This window comes from Anopheles marshallii, chromosome 3 (genome assembly GCF_943734725.1).
Source record: "Anopheles marshallii chromosome 3, idAnoMarsDA_429_01, whole genome shotgun sequence".
Lineage (NCBI taxonomy): Eukaryota > Metazoa > Arthropoda > Insecta > Diptera > Culicidae > Anopheles > Anopheles marshallii.
In genome coordinates this window covers 60624200-60643208 of record NC_071327.1, presented here as the reverse complement: position 1 = coordinate 60643208, position 19009 = coordinate 60624200, and the positions used below count along the sequence as shown (strand labels likewise).

The following is a 19009-nucleotide window of genomic DNA, read 5'->3' as shown; positions in this document are numbered from 1 at the left end:
CATTTACCTCTTTTTAAATAGCAATATGAATATTCAGCATTTCAGTACTATTTATCGAATTCCATCTAACCAATTTTAATACTTATCTCATTACACTTTGCTGAAGAGCACACGGTTTTAAAAATGCATCCTGCTGCACAAACACCACCCCCTCTCCCAACGTCTGCAACCCACCCCTAAAAGTCGATCGATAATCCCCGATACGTCCTAACCGCGTGGAAATCAAACCACGGCCCTGTTCCGGCACCGTGTCAGCGCTGCCTTCCGGGCTGCTGGAAAGTGTGTTACGACGGAAGTTAACTTCGCTGACGTTATCGGCATCGGCGGAAAGGAAACTTTGTTTCGCAGTGGTTGGTTTACCTTGCCGGTGGTTGCCAGTATGCCAGCATCGAATCGAATAAGCTAGTAATGTACGGAACATTGTTTTCATGCTGTTAAAGGACGAGTTTACTAACCGGCTGTAAGGCAATATATTCGATGTTTTTATTAGGTTTTGTGAATATATTTTACGTTCCGCTATGCTTCTTTACATTTTGAAACATTAATTTCAAAAATGTTTATCTATTTGTCACCTTACTCTATTTGTTTTTCTACTAACTACGATAGAATAGATATCACATATGTTATAAATACTACTTCCTTTCCCTACACACTGCACCACTTATCCGCACAGGATAAACATTCGCCGTTTGCTGCGCTTCTTCTTCAGGAGTTCCGCTTCCGTCAAGTCTTCTGCTATCTTTGGTTGACCACTAGCCACGGTCTTACTGCGATTCTTTGCATGATCACTCTGTAGAAGGATACAAAATGCCTCCCTCGGTTATCTATTCCCACACTCTAATTCATCGCTGCTACTTACCACAACTAAAACGCCTATTTGCAACGTCTTCAATATCCGCATTGCATCGGACGAATGGCCAAAGCCGTCAAAATCCTTCGTACCATCCTTGCCGGCCCACTCGGCAATCAGCTCACTGCCACCCGGGTGGTTCTCCATGTAGTGCGTTACATCGTACACGTTGTCTCTTATCACAATCCACGTCGGATTGCCCTCACCGCCGTTGCGTAGCGCCACCTCCGCCAGCGTGTACTCGGTAAGCTCTCCCGGCATGATGGCCAAAACGTGCGGCTACACTATTCTGTTTGCGTTCCGTGTGCTTCCGTGTGCGAGCGGTTTGGGCTAACTTTGCCAATGATTACTGTCCGGTACGCAGCCAATAATTTTATAGATCGCACACCAACGATCTGATTAGCGTAATCTGAGACGCGTGCGTAGATTATGGAATGGACAACGGTTGTACGTGATCCAAATCGGTTCAGTTTGTTGTGGGTGCATCATTCCAGACCTACCACACGTTCGGTCATATTTAGAGATAAATAATCATTGTTTATATTGACGTCAGTGCGTTTTTTACTTACCATCGAACATCTAGCTTTTGCAATGTGTTTTGATTTTAGGAATGATTCTTTTGATGTTTTTATTATTTTCCTTGCTTAAACTATTTGGTTCATCAAACGTGTATCAAGGGTAAAACTAATTCAATTTTTTTAATCTGAATGAGACTTTCAAGTATGTAAAGCTAGGGCTCTCTTTTTCAAATATATCCTCAAAATATAATAAATCCTCAATGATCCTCTTGCCTGTGACCAGGAATGTATGAGGATTCATAAATAGTTTTAAAATCGTTTCCTGATTTGAGTGACTCTTCATTAATTCATTCATACAAAAGATTCTTTTAGCACAACAATGGTTAGGATCTTGCTGTAGATTTACAGCTCAGATAAGATTCGTTCCACGCTCTCGGTGTATTAAATCGAATGCCTAGGTATGAAAACGAGAAATCACCCTCTTTAAGTTGTTGAGATAGTAAACCTATTGAAATCTTTTAATAATAAATCCGTAGAGAACTCAAAGCTCTAAATAAATTGTGAATCATTTTATTTCACTAGCAGATGAAATAGATTATAGATAGGATCAGGAAAAAATAATATACATTTCTCGCTTATTGACGTTTTCATTTATAGCTAATTGGTAACATAGCTTTATTTACACACCAAATTACAAATGAAGTAAATTAAATGAATTCTTAATCGTTCAGTGTACAGTTAATCGAATAATAACGATATTTTTAAAATAAACCCTGGCGGAAAAAGCAACCAAGAACTGAACCTTGCCGCTATAACCGTAATCGTCGATGAGTTTGAATCCGTTTGACAGCTATTATCGTTTTTATCGTTTTCATAGAAAAACAACACAGGCGAAGAAAAAAAACAACATATTCAGTGTTCGTGACGAAGAAAAAACGTATCGTAAGCAGCAAATTGATGTGTTTTACTTTATCACCACAATCCCACATGTATTGTCTTATCAATGTGTAGTGGCAAACGGTGTTGTCATCGAGTGAAATACATTTGAGCATAATCCAACGGGAGAACTGCAACCGCAGCTCGGTAAACTACGTTCAGGTTACGTGTTTTGCGAAGTGTAAAAAAAACACACTGCTATCATCCGATTACACCGACCGCAAGGACAACCCATTCGCTGGTACGGTCGTTGTCATCGTCGTCGTCATAGCTGATTTGTGCAACGTCGTGTCGATTGTGCGCGTTAAGGACAAAATACGTACTTCCAAAACGCGTTTCAGTTGGGTTTTATAGTTTGGTGGAAATTTCAGTGCAGAACAATAGCCGTGTGCAAGTAAAAACTTTCCACAGTGGTTCGATTTGGTTCTGAAGTACGGTTTTGGATAATGGCAATGCGTCAAGGGGCAGTCTACTGTTACAGTCGCAATGCCTGTTGATAAAGCACCTGGAGCAAAGCGTCGGACGATGACACGGATACGCAGGGATACCCTTGGCTTGAAAAGAAACGCAAACCCCAATCTGTACACCACGACCGCAGCGTCGACAGCGATGGAAAGTTCCATGATGAGCACGGCCGATGCACTTGCCACCGCCGGGGAGATGGTGGTCGTGGAGGATGTTTCGGCATCGATCGAACACCACCACCAATCGGTATCGACGGTTCCGCTGATGAACGGAATCACCGTTACCCTGGCGAATGGCACCGTCACCGTCGGCGACGGTGAGGATGGTGATAATAATAAGTACGATGTAGCTGATAAGGAGGAAAACGATTTGCCTGCTATTGATTTTGCCAGCGCAACGAACCACAACAATATGGAAACGCAGACGACGCCATCGGTCGCGGTCGATGATAAGATGCGGTGCTATGCGGCGAACCCGGACGAAGATAACGAGACGAACGCGATGATGATAGTGGATTCTGTGGGTGCTACCGAAACGGCCCATTGCAGCAGTAGTAGTAGCAGCAGCAGCAGTAACAGTAACAGCAGCACTAGCACGAGCAGCTCCAGCGGCAGCAGTACCTCGGGAAGCAGCCTATCCCACCCGGAAGCGGATGAGGTTGACGGAGCGGACGAGGAAGAAGAGGTGGAGGACGATGAGGAGGAAGAGGAAGTGGAGGAAGACGAAGAGGACGAGGACGACACGCAGCGGGAGGAATTGCGACACGAACCCGAGCATGGTCCCACATCCGTCGTGGAGGAGTCGACCAGCGTGGACAAGCTGCACATGATGCAGACGGACGATGATCCGCTGCTGCAGGAAACGATCAATGCCATCATGAATGGTGCGGAAGGTATCGAGGTGGTGAATACGTCCGAGCACGATCACGTCGTCGAAAACGCTACTGTCGCAACTGATCCGAGCATAGCGAGCGTAATGGCCACCGAGTTGAACGCGACCCGGTCAACTAACGACGATGTCGAAACGGACAGGAACTATGAATGCACCTACTGTGGGAAACTGTTCACACGCTCCAACACGCTGTCGTACCATCTGAAGGTGCACACCGGCGAACGTCCGTTCAAATGCAAGCATTGCGCCAAAGCCTTCCGCGAGCAGTACCGGCTTATGAAGCACCTTAAGACACACTCGAAATATCGCAACCGAAGGTTGGAACGGGGCTGCATCGTCGATCAGCAAGCGGACAGTAGGGTGATGATGGCACCGAGTGTGCGCGTTCATCTACATCGGGGAACCGCAGCGGCGCTGCTAGCCGGCACGAACGGCCTAGTTACGACCGGGGAAGAAGATTACACCACCGGTGACAGTGAACGGTTCTTCAAGAGTTACGACCTTCCGGATGGATCGGTCGCGATGAAGCTGGAACCAGATATCTCGTTGACGGAGGACGCAGACGTTTCCGAGGTGGGACCGGACGCGATGCTAACGACGGAGGAGGTAGAAACGGCTGAGGAACATCAACCGATCGTTGAAGAGCAGGAAGATCCAAATGGCGTACAGGATGGGACTGGCTCGGCCGATGGCAACGAAATACGGTACCAAATCATTGAGGAAAGAATCAAATCGTTGCAGCGTGAGGTGCACTTGGTCAACCAGAACCTCAACCGGGTGGAAACTAAGGTGGACGGATTGACACGGATCATCTCGTTGTTTATTGGAAAGTTTGAAGATGAAGCGGAGCTGGCCAATCAAGCTGCCCAACTTCAGCACCAACAACAGCAGCAGCAGCAGCAGCAGCAGCAACAACAACAGGTACTTACGACCATGTCCACCGAGAACGAGACAGTTGTCCCCGTTGCATCGCTCACCGTAGTTGCACAACAGCATCCGCATCACGTCTCGACCGCTTCAACATCGCCCTCCATTCAACCGAAAACTATCTTCCTCACCTCAACTACCGCTCCGGCGCCAAATCCCGCCGGAACCCAAGTACAGGTACAGCCGGTAAGCGTGTTCCACACGTCTACGTCGCCCATCGCTCACCAGCACCCAACCCGGGTCGGAACACTCGCCAAAGAAGCGCGCACCACAAACACACATTACTATCAGTTTGCCGAACCGTCGACTGTGGTGCATGTAAAACCCGAAGCTTCTCCACCACCGACGGTAAAGGTGTCTTCACCGTCGCCGACACCACCACCACCATCACTACCGACGCAAGCACAGCAACTAACGCTTGCCAGCAGTGCGAACGGTGGTGCGAACCAGCTGCTTGATACATTCCCCGAGATACCGGAACTACCGATCAGAACAGTGGCCGATTTTCTCGACCTTAACGATCACTGTACAGACAACGAGCAGTTCCTATTGCAGATGGTAGGTGCAGGGTACGGAGGAACATTCTCTAAAACTAATTTGAACATCTCTTCCTTCGCGCAGATGATTCGGTTACACCAGGAAATACACAACTCACAACCATTCCAGCGGAACATTAAACGTATGATGGAGGCGCTGGTCACCTACGAGGTCCTGTGCCAGTTCAGTTGGAGTGGTAAATCGGCCATTAATGGACGTAAGTACACACACACACCACCACCACCATAAGCATAACGAATCTATCACACCCTTATCAATCTCCCCACCGGCAGAGTATACCAAGTACGTATTCGGGAACAGTTTGGGTATCATCGATTTGCTGACGAAAACGCTCAACCTGGGCAAAAGTGCGCAGGAAGCGGAAGCGAATCAAAAGCCAATCTTTGCCGCCATTCAGAGCTTCATAAAACATTCGCGCCAGAACATGATACGCGACAGTCGGAAGCGGCGCGATCCGATGCGCGGCAGTGGACTGGCGGTGGGCGGTGGTGCTGGTGAGGTGGTAGCAGGTATGGTGCCCGATACTACTACGACGACCACCACCATCGCGTACCACGTGAACGGTGGCGAACGGTTGCAGATAAAGCAGCTCCGTGCTGAGCGTCATCACCATCAACAGACGGAGCTGGTAAATCCGTTCTAATGAGGGGAAAAAAGCCATCGTCGTACTCACACCTAACCTGGCTGCATGGGCACTGGCAGCGCTCCAGTCCTTCCTGGTGATGTAAATAGCAAGTCCTAGCCTCGTAGACGTATGTGTATTGAGAAATAGATTTGTAGCTGTGTACGCATTGTTTATCCAGCAACAACAAAATCCGCCACCTGAAGACACACACACACCCACCCATCCAAATACGTAGGCGCATGTAGTGCGTTCTAATCCTACAGCAGAGCAAACAAACGTTGCTGGGCTTATTTAAGAAAGGAAGGGAACTATTCGTAATTAACAACAGTTTATACCACAAAACACACGCGAAAAAGGGGGTACACTAAATGTTTTCGTTTTTAAACACATTAGCTAAGTTTGATTTTATTTTAATCTCTATTTCGCTCCACACATTTGCGCATTTCATTCACAGCAAAATCGTTCCCTTTCCGAAGGGTCGATTTATGCGGAGCAATATGTGTGTGGGCGTGAATTCATTGTTGTTCTATTTCCTGTTTTATGCTAACCTATTTTCTTCCATTCAACTGTGGCACCACGATGGTGCTATGCAGCGCCATTGGAGAGCAGACTGATTCCTGCTTGCTTACCAAAACAAACCAGGGGAAAAGGAACCAACTCGTGTCGAGCGGTGTGTGTGTAACTACCGACCGAAAAAAACATAACAACAAAAAAAAGTGGCGAACTAAGAATAGAAGTATGTAAAACGCGCGAAAACCTCACTAGTTCCTGCAGGACAGTTATGTGCAATGTGCAACGCTATTTTAGTGGAACTAGCTGTAGTAAATGTTATCGCTGATTGATATGATGAAACTAAATTTCTAAATGATACACATACACGCGAACAAGAGTGTGGTTTTGCTGTTTACCGTGCCTAAACCTGATCGAGCTACACCCTTCCTCCTGACCCCGCCGGACTGTCTATTCTTCGTTTTTTTCCACGAATGACCACCCTCTGTTGTGGTTGTGGCTTCACTTTTCTATCGCGTCCATCGTTGCGCTTGGTGCCGTCTGCTGTTCCTCGAAGCAATGGCTGAGCGCATCAAAATGATCCACACTAAATCCGCCAGCCGGTTTCATCAGCATCGTCGCGGTCGATGCTACGATCGGTTGCGGTACGGTTCCGTTCGTCGCGTTAAAGTTACGCAGATAGTGGTAGAACCGGCTGCCCCGCCTTTCCGTTGAAGACCGGTCCCGCTCGTGGCGGCAGATTTGACGTAGAAACGGTTCGTAATCGCAAACGGCCACACGTGGCCGTATTCCGCTAACGCCGATGTACGATGCTATCGTTTGCCTGCAAGATAAGCGTGATGATCGTGATTAACAAAAGATCGAGCAAGGTCCGCCTGTTCGCCAGCTTCACTCACCGTGGTTCCTGTTCCAGCTTTCGCAACGCATCGTACGCTTTAGTTCCGAGACCTTTCTCACCATTACTGGCCTTTCTTGCGCTTCGCGGCTCGCTGGTCGTATCCTTTCGCCTGCTGAACCATTCGATCCATGATCCTTCCACGAGGGCATGCCCTATATCGTGCGCTAGCTGCTGCTGCTGTTGCTCATCCTGTACGTCCTTCCCGTAGCGTATTCTATTCCGTTGCGTCACACCCCATCCGGCTTCTGCGTGGCTTATGTTTTCGTACAGCGCACACAGCTCTTCGCATACCAACTCATCCGCAGGTTTGTTGGTGTCATCTTGCCGCACAATACTGCCACGTTTACCACGCTTGCCGGATGAACTGTTTCGCTTCCCTCTGCTAGAATTGTGGCCAGTATCGTTCCGCACGGGAATGAGCATTGCTGCCGTCCTTAACACCAGCTCCATGTTACACCAGAGCACATTGAAATCCAACGGAATGCGCAACACTACCGATTCGTTTTGGTTCCGTGTATACAGCTCGTACAGTGTACCGTGATGCTGCTTTGCCAGTGACCGTGCCTTATGGCCGCTTGTCGTTTTCTTCTTTTGTCCCAAAGAACTTTCCGCCGTATGCTCATCGATCATCTGCTCACCACCATCGTCCTCTTCCTCGCGCGTTTCATTCAGTGCCGTGTTTTGTTCCTCACTGTCGGCATCCCGCAGATGGTTTCTCTCGTGCGTGGAAGACGGAAAGCGTTCCATATCGCCACCGCTTTGGATGAAAAATTGCAGCTCGTTTAACGTTTTCCGCATATCCTTCCCATTGTGCGCGTACAGCCGACCGATATCGTGCTGGTCGATCGGTATCCGTTCGACCAGTGCGAGCAGCGAAAAGAACTTTGCCACATTGCCGATGCCGGGCGCAACGTACCGGATCACGTTGTTGCGCGCCATGTACCGGGCCATATGCGTGCAGGATGGGTTCGTGGTTGTCAGCACGATCGGACGCTTCGAGGATGCGATCAGGGCATTGATCGCTGCAAGAAATCCATCATCCTGCTCGAACACGATGTCCGCGTCTTCAATCAGAATGAGGGACAACTTTTTCGACCCATTCCCATTGCCGTCCGTAAACGATGGTCTTCGTTCCAGGCAGCTAAACAACCCGTTCAGACCGTTCTTCTTGCCTCGCTTAGAGTGTGCACCATTTACCAGCAGTCCATCGGTTGAGTTGGATCGTTCCGATTTTTGTCGCACCTGGTGGCTCTGGGTGGCTTCCAGCAGTTCCTGCAGGATAATTTTACCTTTCCGTCGACTGCTTGCGTTAAGCTCGAGCACGTTAAAGTTCATGTCGTTCGCCACCGCATACACGTTCGATGTTTTACCACATCCGGGCGGTCCCACCAGTACGACATGGTTGCAAACACTCGACCCGGCTCCTCCGGGAACGGACAACGAAGAGTTACTGTCGTTTGAGGTGAGAAAATCATCTTCACCCTTCTCAGTGGAAAGGAAATAGTGTCCGGTAGGGGTTGTCACTTCGTTCGAACGCTTCTGGCCACCGGTGTCCTCCTTCCAGAGGGACAGAAACTGCGTTAACATGTTCGATGGCGAGAAGTTGATCAGGATCTGTTCGGTGGTTTGTGGTTTATACTTTTCCGTAAACAGTGTTTCACCATTCCGGCAGCTAAGCGTTGGTTCAATGATTTCGAAACTTTCATCCAACGGTGTTTGGGTGCCGTTGGGTTTGGTGCATTGTTCCTGTTGCCTTTCGTCGCCCTGTGCTGGCTGCTGATGTTCTTGATAGACCGCACGGAACTGCTTGTAACATCGAAACACGGGAAAGTGCGGAAAGCGCTGCTTGTAATCACGCACTATGTCCTTCACGTTTTGCACCTCCGGCAGCTCGTGCTCCTCGTCGTTCCCGTTCGCTTGCTTGCCGACAACATCAATCAATTGGATGCATTTATCGATCGCTTCGTCGTAGTCATACTCACTGCATCCGGTGAACATTCCCAACTGAATCTTACGATTTTTAATGCCTTTCAGCGAACTCTTTGCCGGTGGCGATTCCATCTCGACCGGGCGCAATTTAATAGCGCTGTGATCGAAATTTAAAATCTCCCGTGCAGCGGATGGCGTCTTCTGTTCTTCCAACTGCATTACGTGGCTCACCAGTGGAAACACGCTGGATTCGTTCAGTATGTACTCTTCGTACATTGTACGTTTTTCCATCTCCTGACGCAGCTTTTCCGGAATTCCAGACATGAGAAACAGCTGTCGGGCACGTACCTTTTCTGGATCTTCCTGCGGTGCTTGTTGTGATTTGCCACGTGAAAACACTGGTGCCAATTTCACTGATTTCGGTGTTAATGGCCATTCGCTAGCGGGAACTATCTTCTTCCCACCTTCTTCGCCCGAGGAGAACATTCGTAACGAAGGACTCTTGACCACCTTCATAGCGTTCGGTGATTGAACGTTGATGATTTTCAGCGGTGTCACGATCGATGTTCGCGTGGGGTGACTTTTCTGCTCTTCCTTCGCCGGACTATACTTCTCGAAGGCGGAATAATCTTTGATGCGATTAGCACACGATCGTCTAGGACGCGAACACACCTGTGAAGGGGGTGTACTTGCTTGCATTCCATTGCTATTTTCGTCATCGATCAACACCGTTACGACCGGTGTGGCGTTGTGCGTCGTAGGCGTTTTCTGCGCTTTTCCTATCGATGGGGAATCCTGCTTTGTTTTGGTTTCCGGGGTCAACTTCGCGAAATATCCCAACAAACTATCCTTTTTCTTTCTTGGCGAGGATAGCTGCACGAGAAACTCGACATCCGAAGCATCTTGGTCTTTGACTTTCATCTCTTGTTCGATCGTTTGCTCCACCGCAGTGATGGTCTTCCGTGGGCGACCGCGTTTTTTCCCCGACCCCGTTACGTTTACCTCTTCCACCTTCCTGTCGATGGCAGTATGCTTGGGCGTAGATTTTACGTTCTGCTTTGGTACCTCAACTTTCACGGATCGCATAGGAGAATCCTGAATTTCTAATACATCAATTACTTTCTCCACCTTGGGCACCACCTCTTCTTCCTCCAGCTTTATCTCCCCATTCATGTTGCCGATGAGTTTCTTCAGTCTTTTGGCACGCTTCTTCATTTGATGCTCAATGTAATCCTCCTCGGCTTCTTCCTGCAACCTTCGCTTGCCCGCTCCTTTCTGGGCAGCCCACTGTTCCAGCTGCAAGTTGCGTATGGCTTTCTTCTCGCGCGCTAGCTCCTGGGTGGGGCTCAACTCGCGCTCCTCTCGTTCTTTGCCGGGAGAGTTTGAACCGATGCATTTGGAGCGTGCCTTCATCATCAGCTGGAAAGCGTTAATGGTTTTGTTTTCCTTGCCAGTTTTTTCACCGAATGGCCCATTGCAAGCACCATTGGTGCACGGTGCCACGGTGACAACCGTACTTTCTTGTTTCATATCGCGTTGAACTTCCTTTAAGCTATGCTGAGGAGGTTTCGTCTTCGATTCAGAGACTGCATATTGAGCACCGTTGTTTCGATCGTGTTTTTGACGAGATTTTCCACCCTTACGATTACGCGATTCTATAAAAGCAGAAGGAAAGATACACATTACTCTAGTAACGATACTATGCAGGTGTATGCACAGCTTGGGACTCACCTTTCTTCTCTTTGCGATTCATCTTCCCTTCTGTTTGTACACTTGGCGGAGTTGATTCTTGTTCTTCTTTCTTATCACCTTCTAATTGACTCGTACCTTCAGCTACTGATGCAGCAGCAGCATTTCTTAAACGTGCGTGTTTTTTGGCGTGTTTGCGTTTCTTGAGCGTCTTTAACACCGATGTCATATTCTCGGCTATTAACCGATCGAGCTCTGTCTTGGACAGTGCTAACAGTGCTTTCCCAGAGGCTGTCGACAGGGAAGAATCGGATGACGATGATGATGATGAAGTTGATGTCACTGATTCCGTCTTGTGTAACTCTATGTTATTCAGGCATGGCTTGGTACTTGTTTCTGCTGCCATTATCATATCCCTTCCGTATGCATTCGTGCCACATACGCGAGTATTACAACATATTGAAATGGGAACGAAGATACTGCCCGTCTTGAGCACGGCAGTGAAATCGGAGATGCAACGTCAGCCAAACCACTCATAAAGCGGGGTACCATCACATAAGGTCACTAATTGGAACAGTACAACAAAAGGTCCTTCCAGCCAGTCAACAGTTCCTGCACTTTTCACTATGTTTCTGGTTATTTTTCACTGATAACGGGAAGTGTTCTGCACTGCATTCCGATTTTTCGTTCACCAAAAGTGTCGACTCCTTTTGACAAGGTATGTTCGCGCGTATTTTCCAAAGTTTGTTGTTGTCAGTACAGCTGTCAAAGTGCACCTCAACTCACTCGCACACTGGAACCACATGTGGACAGAAACTTCAAGCGTTTAATATTTTATTTCAAATAAAAACTCGCTGAATTCCTCGTTCCAATAAGGCAAGTAAATTCAGAACATGAACGTACTGCAATGAGCTTTAAAATTTATTGAAACTATTGTAATTTCTGCTTTTGACGCATATTGTCGAATGCAGTCTATAATTATGTTTCCGGGTAGATCAAGAATACCCGCGTGGATGACAAATTGTACTAGCGAACACAACCACATTTTCCGTTGTAAACGATAAGTGCATGAAGAGGATGAACTGAAACACACGGGAAAACAACTTCCAACCTGTACTGTAAACTAAGCGCTAAGCAATTTGAAACGAAAGAAAATGGTTAACACGTCGTAAACAATATTGCTCCGGTTCGCTTTTTCTATCGGTCTTTATGTTTATTATAAGATTTCAAATCCAAACATAACCGCAACTTGCATTTCCTTTTTCCGCAACACGCAACTTGGTGTGTTTTTTTCCCTCTTCACGATCGCTTGATTTCCATTCGCGATAGGCGTGCAAGAGGCGATCAAAACAAACGGCAAAGCAATAAGTTTTGTGCAATATAATAAAAACACACAGCAACACCCGCATTAAACTCCGCTCGCAGGGTAGCGTGAAGTAATCGATCGCTCGTCGCTCTTCCCGGTCGGGTTTCAATTCACCCGATTTATGGCCGCCAATCGCAACACGGCTGGAGAGAAAGAAATTTTAAACAGATGGAAAACCATTACACCTGGTGGGCGATGGAAAGCGACAGGAAGCTGAAAAGGAAACGCATTGCACCGCACATAAATGGCTCAATGCATTTGGAACATATTCGGTAATCACTCAATCTGACGGCCAAAACACGATTTTAGTAATTGAGAAAAAATGACACTTTGCTCGTTGCACTTGGTTAGTAGCTTTTCTGTGTTGTTAATGTGGCGTAGCCACAAATTGCATCATTTGGTGTGCAAAGAAATAAGTCGCCGTTGAGTTTGTATACCTATGAATGGATAAACGCCAGTAAGTGGAAAATCGATCGTGATGTAATCAGAAAATTAATCCAAACAATTGGGTTTGTAGTTACACAAACAAACAAAATCGCCCTGATTATCCTTAACACTATCAGACGTAAGATTAGTATACAAACAATCAATTATTGAAACAATGTTTAGAAGGTCTGCAAACACGTTTCCTTTAAGATCAACATTCAGTTGCTACGCTTATCCCAACTTTACCTAGGAAAATTGTTATCCCAGACTTCATTCGCGACGATTTAGTTTACAGCAATGCCCCAACCACTATGAGAGGTTGCGAACTGCATCTACTGCCAGAAAACAAAAAAAATCTATCCACATTGGGTTGTCCAAAGGGAATTGTCCGTAAGGGAAGTAAAGCACCCTCCGAACGCAATGGGATGAGTTGCGATGAGTTCACTAGATACTGGACAACTATACTTACATAATGCCCCGTTGTCATCGTCACTGCCAACAGCAAACCTCATTGTCCACGGCTGGAACAAAACCCCACATCACCATGCACAACTTTCAAAGGGGAGAATCTTTTTTTATTTTGTCTTCCTCTCCCTATTTTACAACAATCGTACCCTCACGAGGCATCTCCCTACGGTGAAGATTGTTTGCAAATCGGGGCTCACTTCAAAGATCACGACAGAAAGCTGATCAGGCCGGGCCCGGGCCAAAACCCAAAGCCTTCATAGCATCCACGATCGAGCTGCAAATGCATCCTCCGCTACTAGCGGCGAAATTGAACAACAACATTTATCTAACCCGAGAGATTTAACCGTCTTCCTACGGGTTCGTGGGGGGGCAGAGCATTCGAGGCTCGGTAAAAGCAACCAAACGAGCACATTTCTATCCGACGACTATTGCAGTTGTTGTTTGTTGTTGCCAATTTCCAATTTGATGCCCGAAGTGATTCAATGGTTTGAGGGAAATGAGAGGGGTGGGGGAACAAATCATTGCCTTTGAAAGAAATGCCAACCACTATCTGACGGTTGTCGGTCATGAGGAAACCCCTGGAACAAAAAGGGGTTTAACTTTCGCCGCCGAAGAGTGTCTGCCATTTGGTGATCCTCGAACTTGTGTCGATCAGCAAAGCCAAAGTTTGTTTCCGCTAGGTTCATGCCAAGATGTATTATTGAACTGAATTTTGAGACCAAAGGTTTGATCGTTCGGTGTCATTCTCATGACGTGATCAACCCTTACGTGCACAGTCGTATGGACCGGGTTTGTGTCTTAGTGTCGCATTCAAGTCACTCACTATTCATGATTATAGAATAAACAGTAAAAATTCCCATCATCATTTCCTCATCCATCTTTAAGTTTTAACAAAAACAATTTAAATAAAGCTCTTTTTATGGTTCGCTTATGTATCGCCTTCCGTGGGCACGCTCTCCACAATCACACGAGCAGCAAGTTTGATTAGATTATGCGAAGTGTTTGTCATGGTGGATTGTTGGGCAGGAATAAGGGCTCCCCAATGCCCGCGCGTCGGCCGATAATCACACTCGCCAGATGTCATCACCGCCGGGCGCTGGTTGATTATGTTTTGCGTAATGGCGTAATTGTGGACAGCCCAAACCAACCCGAGCTGGATTCCCGCCCTGTGCACACGAATAATGCCCACCCACCCGGCACCCGGCGCCCGTTACCACCCAGGCACGATCAATGCATGTGTCGCCATTGTGTAGATCGCCCTATCAGTAATACGTGCGGCGAAGAAAATGATTAATGGTACCTTTTGCTAAACAATCGGAAACATAAGCGCCCCTTCACACAATGAGACAGTATGGGTGAGCGTGTTTAGTGTAAGAGAATTATTAATTAGAAAACGGTTTTCCGATTGCAACGGTACGAATTTTACTTACAAAACGGAAAAAAAGCCAAACAAAATGATTTCAATAAACTTAACAACGAAATAATTGCCCTTACACGGACTCATCTGCGCCGCGGGGCCACAATTTACGTTCAATTTTCCAACCTCCATTAGCTGCGGCACGAGAAACTTTCCAATGCTCTGCATATGATAAAGCGTACCATTAATAGTTATGCTTACGGTTCGGTCAGTCCTCTCCACACTCGATCGGGAATCGGTCACTGCTACCTTCTGTGGCGATCGTTCAAGCCGATCATATGCTGATGGATTTTCTGTTGGATTCATAAAAGGAATCATAAAACATGCAAACCATTTGGTGGTACAGCACGTGTTTCGGTTCGAGAACAACCTTTGCTAAACTGTTCGCTCAACGCACGGCTGTTTGGCAATGTACGCCGGCAACTGTCAGCTGCAAATCTGCACGTGGTGGATGGGTTGAGACATTCTTCAACACCCGAATATCTGCATTCCAACAACCCTATCAAGAAATCACTTGCAAAGTCTCAATTCCACGTCAAACTAAACCATTCCACCACATCCTTCACATTATCCTTAAAAAAGAAAAACGAAAATTTTCCCTTTCGAAATTTTCCCAACCAAATCCATCCTCCCGGGGTACTGGTCGTACGATCGTTCGGTGGCGCTGGGAGGAAGGAAACATAATTACCACACTTCACGCCATCCGTGTTCCGTGGTGCACCGTACAGTTCCGCGGTGTGTACCGGCGGCGGTTCCTGCAAACAGATTCCGTCGTGCAACCGGCGGCACCATAATTTCAACACGTGTTTGCCACAAACGTGTACATTCATCCGTGAGGTAATATGGTTTTTGTTTTTCGGTTCCTCTTCGCTCGGTTCCACCGTGTTTCCAATTTTTATTTGGATGCGGATCATTATGCCTTTTTGCCGTGTGCGCGCCATCTATCGGGTGTAGGACCATTTTTATTTCTCCGCTCCTCCAACCGTTCGAGCTATGTCCCCGTCGGGAGCAGTTACCCGTGCATGTAAGCACGGGGTGATCTGGCGGGCAGTAGGGGGGAAAAAGGCAGTGAAAGACAGTTTTCGATTGCACTAAATGGTGTCTTTCGCTCGTACGCTTCAATTGCATCTCGGCGCCCTCCAATCCAACGTTTCGAAGCGAAGGGAAATTGAGGATGACATGATGCTATCTTATCGTGCGATTTCCCAAAAATCAAGCACCACTCGCGGTAGAAAATTGCTCGCTCAACAGTGTGACTAACGTGCTGGTGGGCCTGTTTTTTTTTTCTTCCCTCGTACCTTCGAATCGATTGCCATCGTCAACGAACTCCAGAATTGAAGAGCAGCTGCGAAAGTTGAACCATTTAATTGCCATTACTGGCCCCGGGGGGGGGGGGAAGGAATGGCTAATTCAATTTAACTACCGGCTGCCGACGGGCAAGCGGACCATCGTAAGCCAACTCATGCAACACTAATACCCCCGGGGCCCGGCACGGGTATTGCGAGTACTTGGGTGGAAGCGCTATCGGTAGCGCACATGAAATCTGTCCGATGGGTTTTAGGGGTATATTCGGTAGAAGCCGGCGCACAGTGACCGAACGGACGAACGGGTGATTTCTTTTTCCGAATCGCACCGTGCGCCGGCGAGTGAAGAAAGCATGGCCACCGTGGTAGTTTCGCAGATGGTCCGGCGACCCACTGCGATTGCAGTGATGATGCACCGGCCGCGTCTTGGGCAAGGCCGGGCGGAGCGGTAATTATCATTTTCGTCATTATTGTACGCCGGGAACCGAACGGGCCACTTTTGCTTTCACCCGGCATGGCATGTGCCCTTTGCTCGGATCGACGCCAGTGTTGTCCGGCGGTTTTGGGAGAAGATTAAGTGAAAAGCTTGCCCGTAACCGACCCAATCCGCGACCCGGTGGGGACACTAGGGCCTGGAGTTTCAATCCAAGGTGCTCTGGAGGAGAGGGAATGCCGCGATCAACTGTCACCTGGATCGAGCTTGATGAATTCAACCTCAACCCACTGCGTGGCCAAATCCATGCTCGAGGGAAATTACGATGCCTTTTCACCGAAAAATGACTATCAACTTCAAGTTCTTTATAGGAAGTTAATTGCACAAAAAGGCAACATATTATTACATTTTTTACCTTTTGCAACGCCCTTTGTGAGCTTCATAAGCAACCGCATAGTTTACCAACTCATCACCGCAACGAACGTGACTTGGCTTGTTGTGACGAGCCGGTACACGAGCTCGGTCACAGTAGCCTGCCTGGCAAACACCGATTCCGACCCATCGTGGTACGGCGACGGATGGATCCACTAATCGTCGCCTCACCAGAGAGTAAGGAAGTTGGCTAACCATGGTAAGTGCTTCCCAGTCGACAGACACCTTCTGTGCGGGCCGATGCAAACCCCCCCCCCCCCCCCCTGTTGCCGCGGCCGCCCATAATGACATTTACGTAAGCGTGATTAGCAAAACGGTAAACGCTCGCGATGATGCACCGCGCCGGGCAGCGAGGGGCCCTGGGGACCGCACAGCCTAAACAGGAAGAGCAACTGGTGCGCTTAGCGAATGTGACGCTATAAGCAATTATGCAGCATTTCAATGACTGCAGCCTCATTATGCACTGATGGTGAGAAGAATTAAACTCCATCCGATGACTAGAAAGATCGCCAGATAAATGTTCTACGGCGGGGAAAAAAACTTACTCTAACCTCAATCCCATGGTTTGTTTATTTGAAGAATTGAAACAAATCTGAGTAAATAAAGAATGTGGAGCGTCGTTTAAATGCGACTCGCTGTACGAGGCCACCGGTAGGGAAAATCCCATTAAGAACCTCATTTTATGGGCACGAAGTAAATAACAACATTGATCATCCTGCCGCCCAATTGAATCGATTCCGAAAACCCAAACTACAGCCCTTGGCCCTTTGCTTTTTTTTTCTCTCTCTTTCTTTCACCCGTTCCCCATTTTCCATTTCCCATTTCGTACCCGTGGCCGTATTTCCAGCTCGAATTTCCTTCGTTTTCTCTTTCCCAGCGCGTTTTGTTTTTGTTTTCATTCCGTTTTTCTTTTCACACACTTCCCAGGCCGCTTCATCCCGCGCCTTTCCTTCGGTTGTCTCACCCTCCCCTCTCCCCCCTGCTTGTTGTATCCCGGCGTTTCGAAACGAAAGGGAAAGGCCCTTTTTTGCATTTCCAGATCCCCCCCCTCCCTCCCCTCCCGAAGCATTACCGGCATCGATCACTATCGGCGAAACACGGGGCGTCGCTTCCGTCCCGTGTGGAGCGCTCCAGTTCACAAATGCAGTTTTTCCAGTGCAGTCCAATATAAACCGGTAATCTCGAAAAAAAAGAAATGGTGAAGAATAATGAACACCGTAGAGAGTTGGGAAAGAGAAAGAACGGAACGGCGGGGGAAAACGGGGTGAAAGGTAGCCAATATATGTCGACCGGGGAGTGGATCATGCCGGGTAGAGGACACACACAGACACACGTAGCTAGAGCCACCCCCCTGAGCTGCTGAAAGACAGGCTGGTGACTGTTATGTCCGTGGCATTGGGGTGGGGCAGGCCGGTCCAACGAAAGTGTTTACCGTCGTGAGGGAACTGGAAAAACGCGTTCCTTCGTTCGTAAGCCTTTCGCTGTCTTTTTGCTTTACACACTGTTTCCACCAGTCTCCCGTCTTGCCATTGTTTTCCCTTCCACTCCCAACTCCAGCTCCAGGCAGCTGAGTAAATACGCATACAGACACACACACACACAGGGTGGTAAGAGCAAGCGCACACAACGAACAGTTTGGGAGGGTGAGATTGTGCACAGGTATTACAGTGCTGTACACAAATTGTGCGACACTTGTTCCGTCATGTCTGTAAGCTGTAAGTGAGCGCTTTTATTTACGGAAGTAAGTTAACTCAAGAACGCCTAGCTCTTATAGGGTATTAGTGAGCCTGCCTGTTAGCTAGCGAGAGCTATCAGAGTGCTTGCTTGTACTTCGCGATATGCAGTGCGATCACGTCACCCAATCGCTCTGGGGACTTCAACTTTGAAGTCAACGAGATTCCTTAAATAATACGAAAAACAAAAGCTTTAATTAATGCAATGCTCAAATTTTATAAAACATTTCAACTCTTTCAGTTAAGATTTGTGAAAGAAATAGAAAATGTTATGGGATCGGATCTAACGCTGAGAACACTGACGTGAGCGACAGTTCACCTTGTTAAAATTCAGCATAGTAGGCCGATTTTTATTAAATGAGCACTAGATGTGCTGTTGATCAGCTAGCTCGTTCTTCGCGTTCTGTCGGTGAGCTATTTCGATCGCGAGTTTTTATTGATCTGCCTCACCTGTACTCCGAAATCATTTTGGACGTTATTCTTTATCGGTACAACAACCTCAAGAGGTCTGAGTCTAAGTTTTTTTCTTTTATCTTCCTTTGACTTTATTTACCCGTAGACGGACAGTAAGTCCTGCGTACTGGGGATTGGTTTGGATGGGATTTTGAATCGGTCTAGTAGTGTGAAGACAGGG

At 47.6% G+C, this 19009-nt stretch overlaps 3 protein-coding genes across 3 annotated transcripts; 1 reads left to right on the top strand and 2 right to left on the bottom strand.

Annotated features, from left to right (window-relative positions):
• Positions 1-661: 661 nt before the first annotated feature.
• On the bottom strand, positions 662-1111 carry LOC128711206 (cytochrome b5-like). The gene is made up of 2 exons (XM_053806072.1): positions 860-1111; positions 662-790 (listed from the first exon to the last, which is right to left on the bottom strand). The coding sequence occupies exons 1-2, from the start codon at positions 1109-1111 to the stop codon at positions 662-664; spliced, it is 381 nt and encodes a 126-aa protein (XP_053662047.1).
• Positions 1112-2790: 1679 nt separating this feature from the next.
• Positions 2791-5788, top strand: LOC128711205 (uncharacterized). The gene is made up of 3 exons (XM_053806071.1): positions 2791-5145; positions 5209-5341; positions 5418-5788. Exons 1-3 carry the CDS (start codon positions 2791-2793, stop codon positions 5786-5788), a joined length of 2859 nt encoding a protein of 952 aa, XP_053662046.1.
• A 993-nt stretch (positions 5789-6781) lies between these two features.
• On the bottom strand, positions 6782-11208 carry LOC128712948 (enhanced level of genomic instability 1). The gene is made up of 3 exons (XM_053807813.1): positions 10839-11208; positions 7177-10762; positions 6782-7103 (listed from the first exon to the last, which is right to left on the bottom strand). Exons 1-3 carry the CDS (start codon positions 11206-11208, stop codon positions 6782-6784), a joined length of 4278 nt encoding a protein of 1425 aa, XP_053663788.1.
• Positions 11209-19009: the final 7801 nt, after the last annotated feature.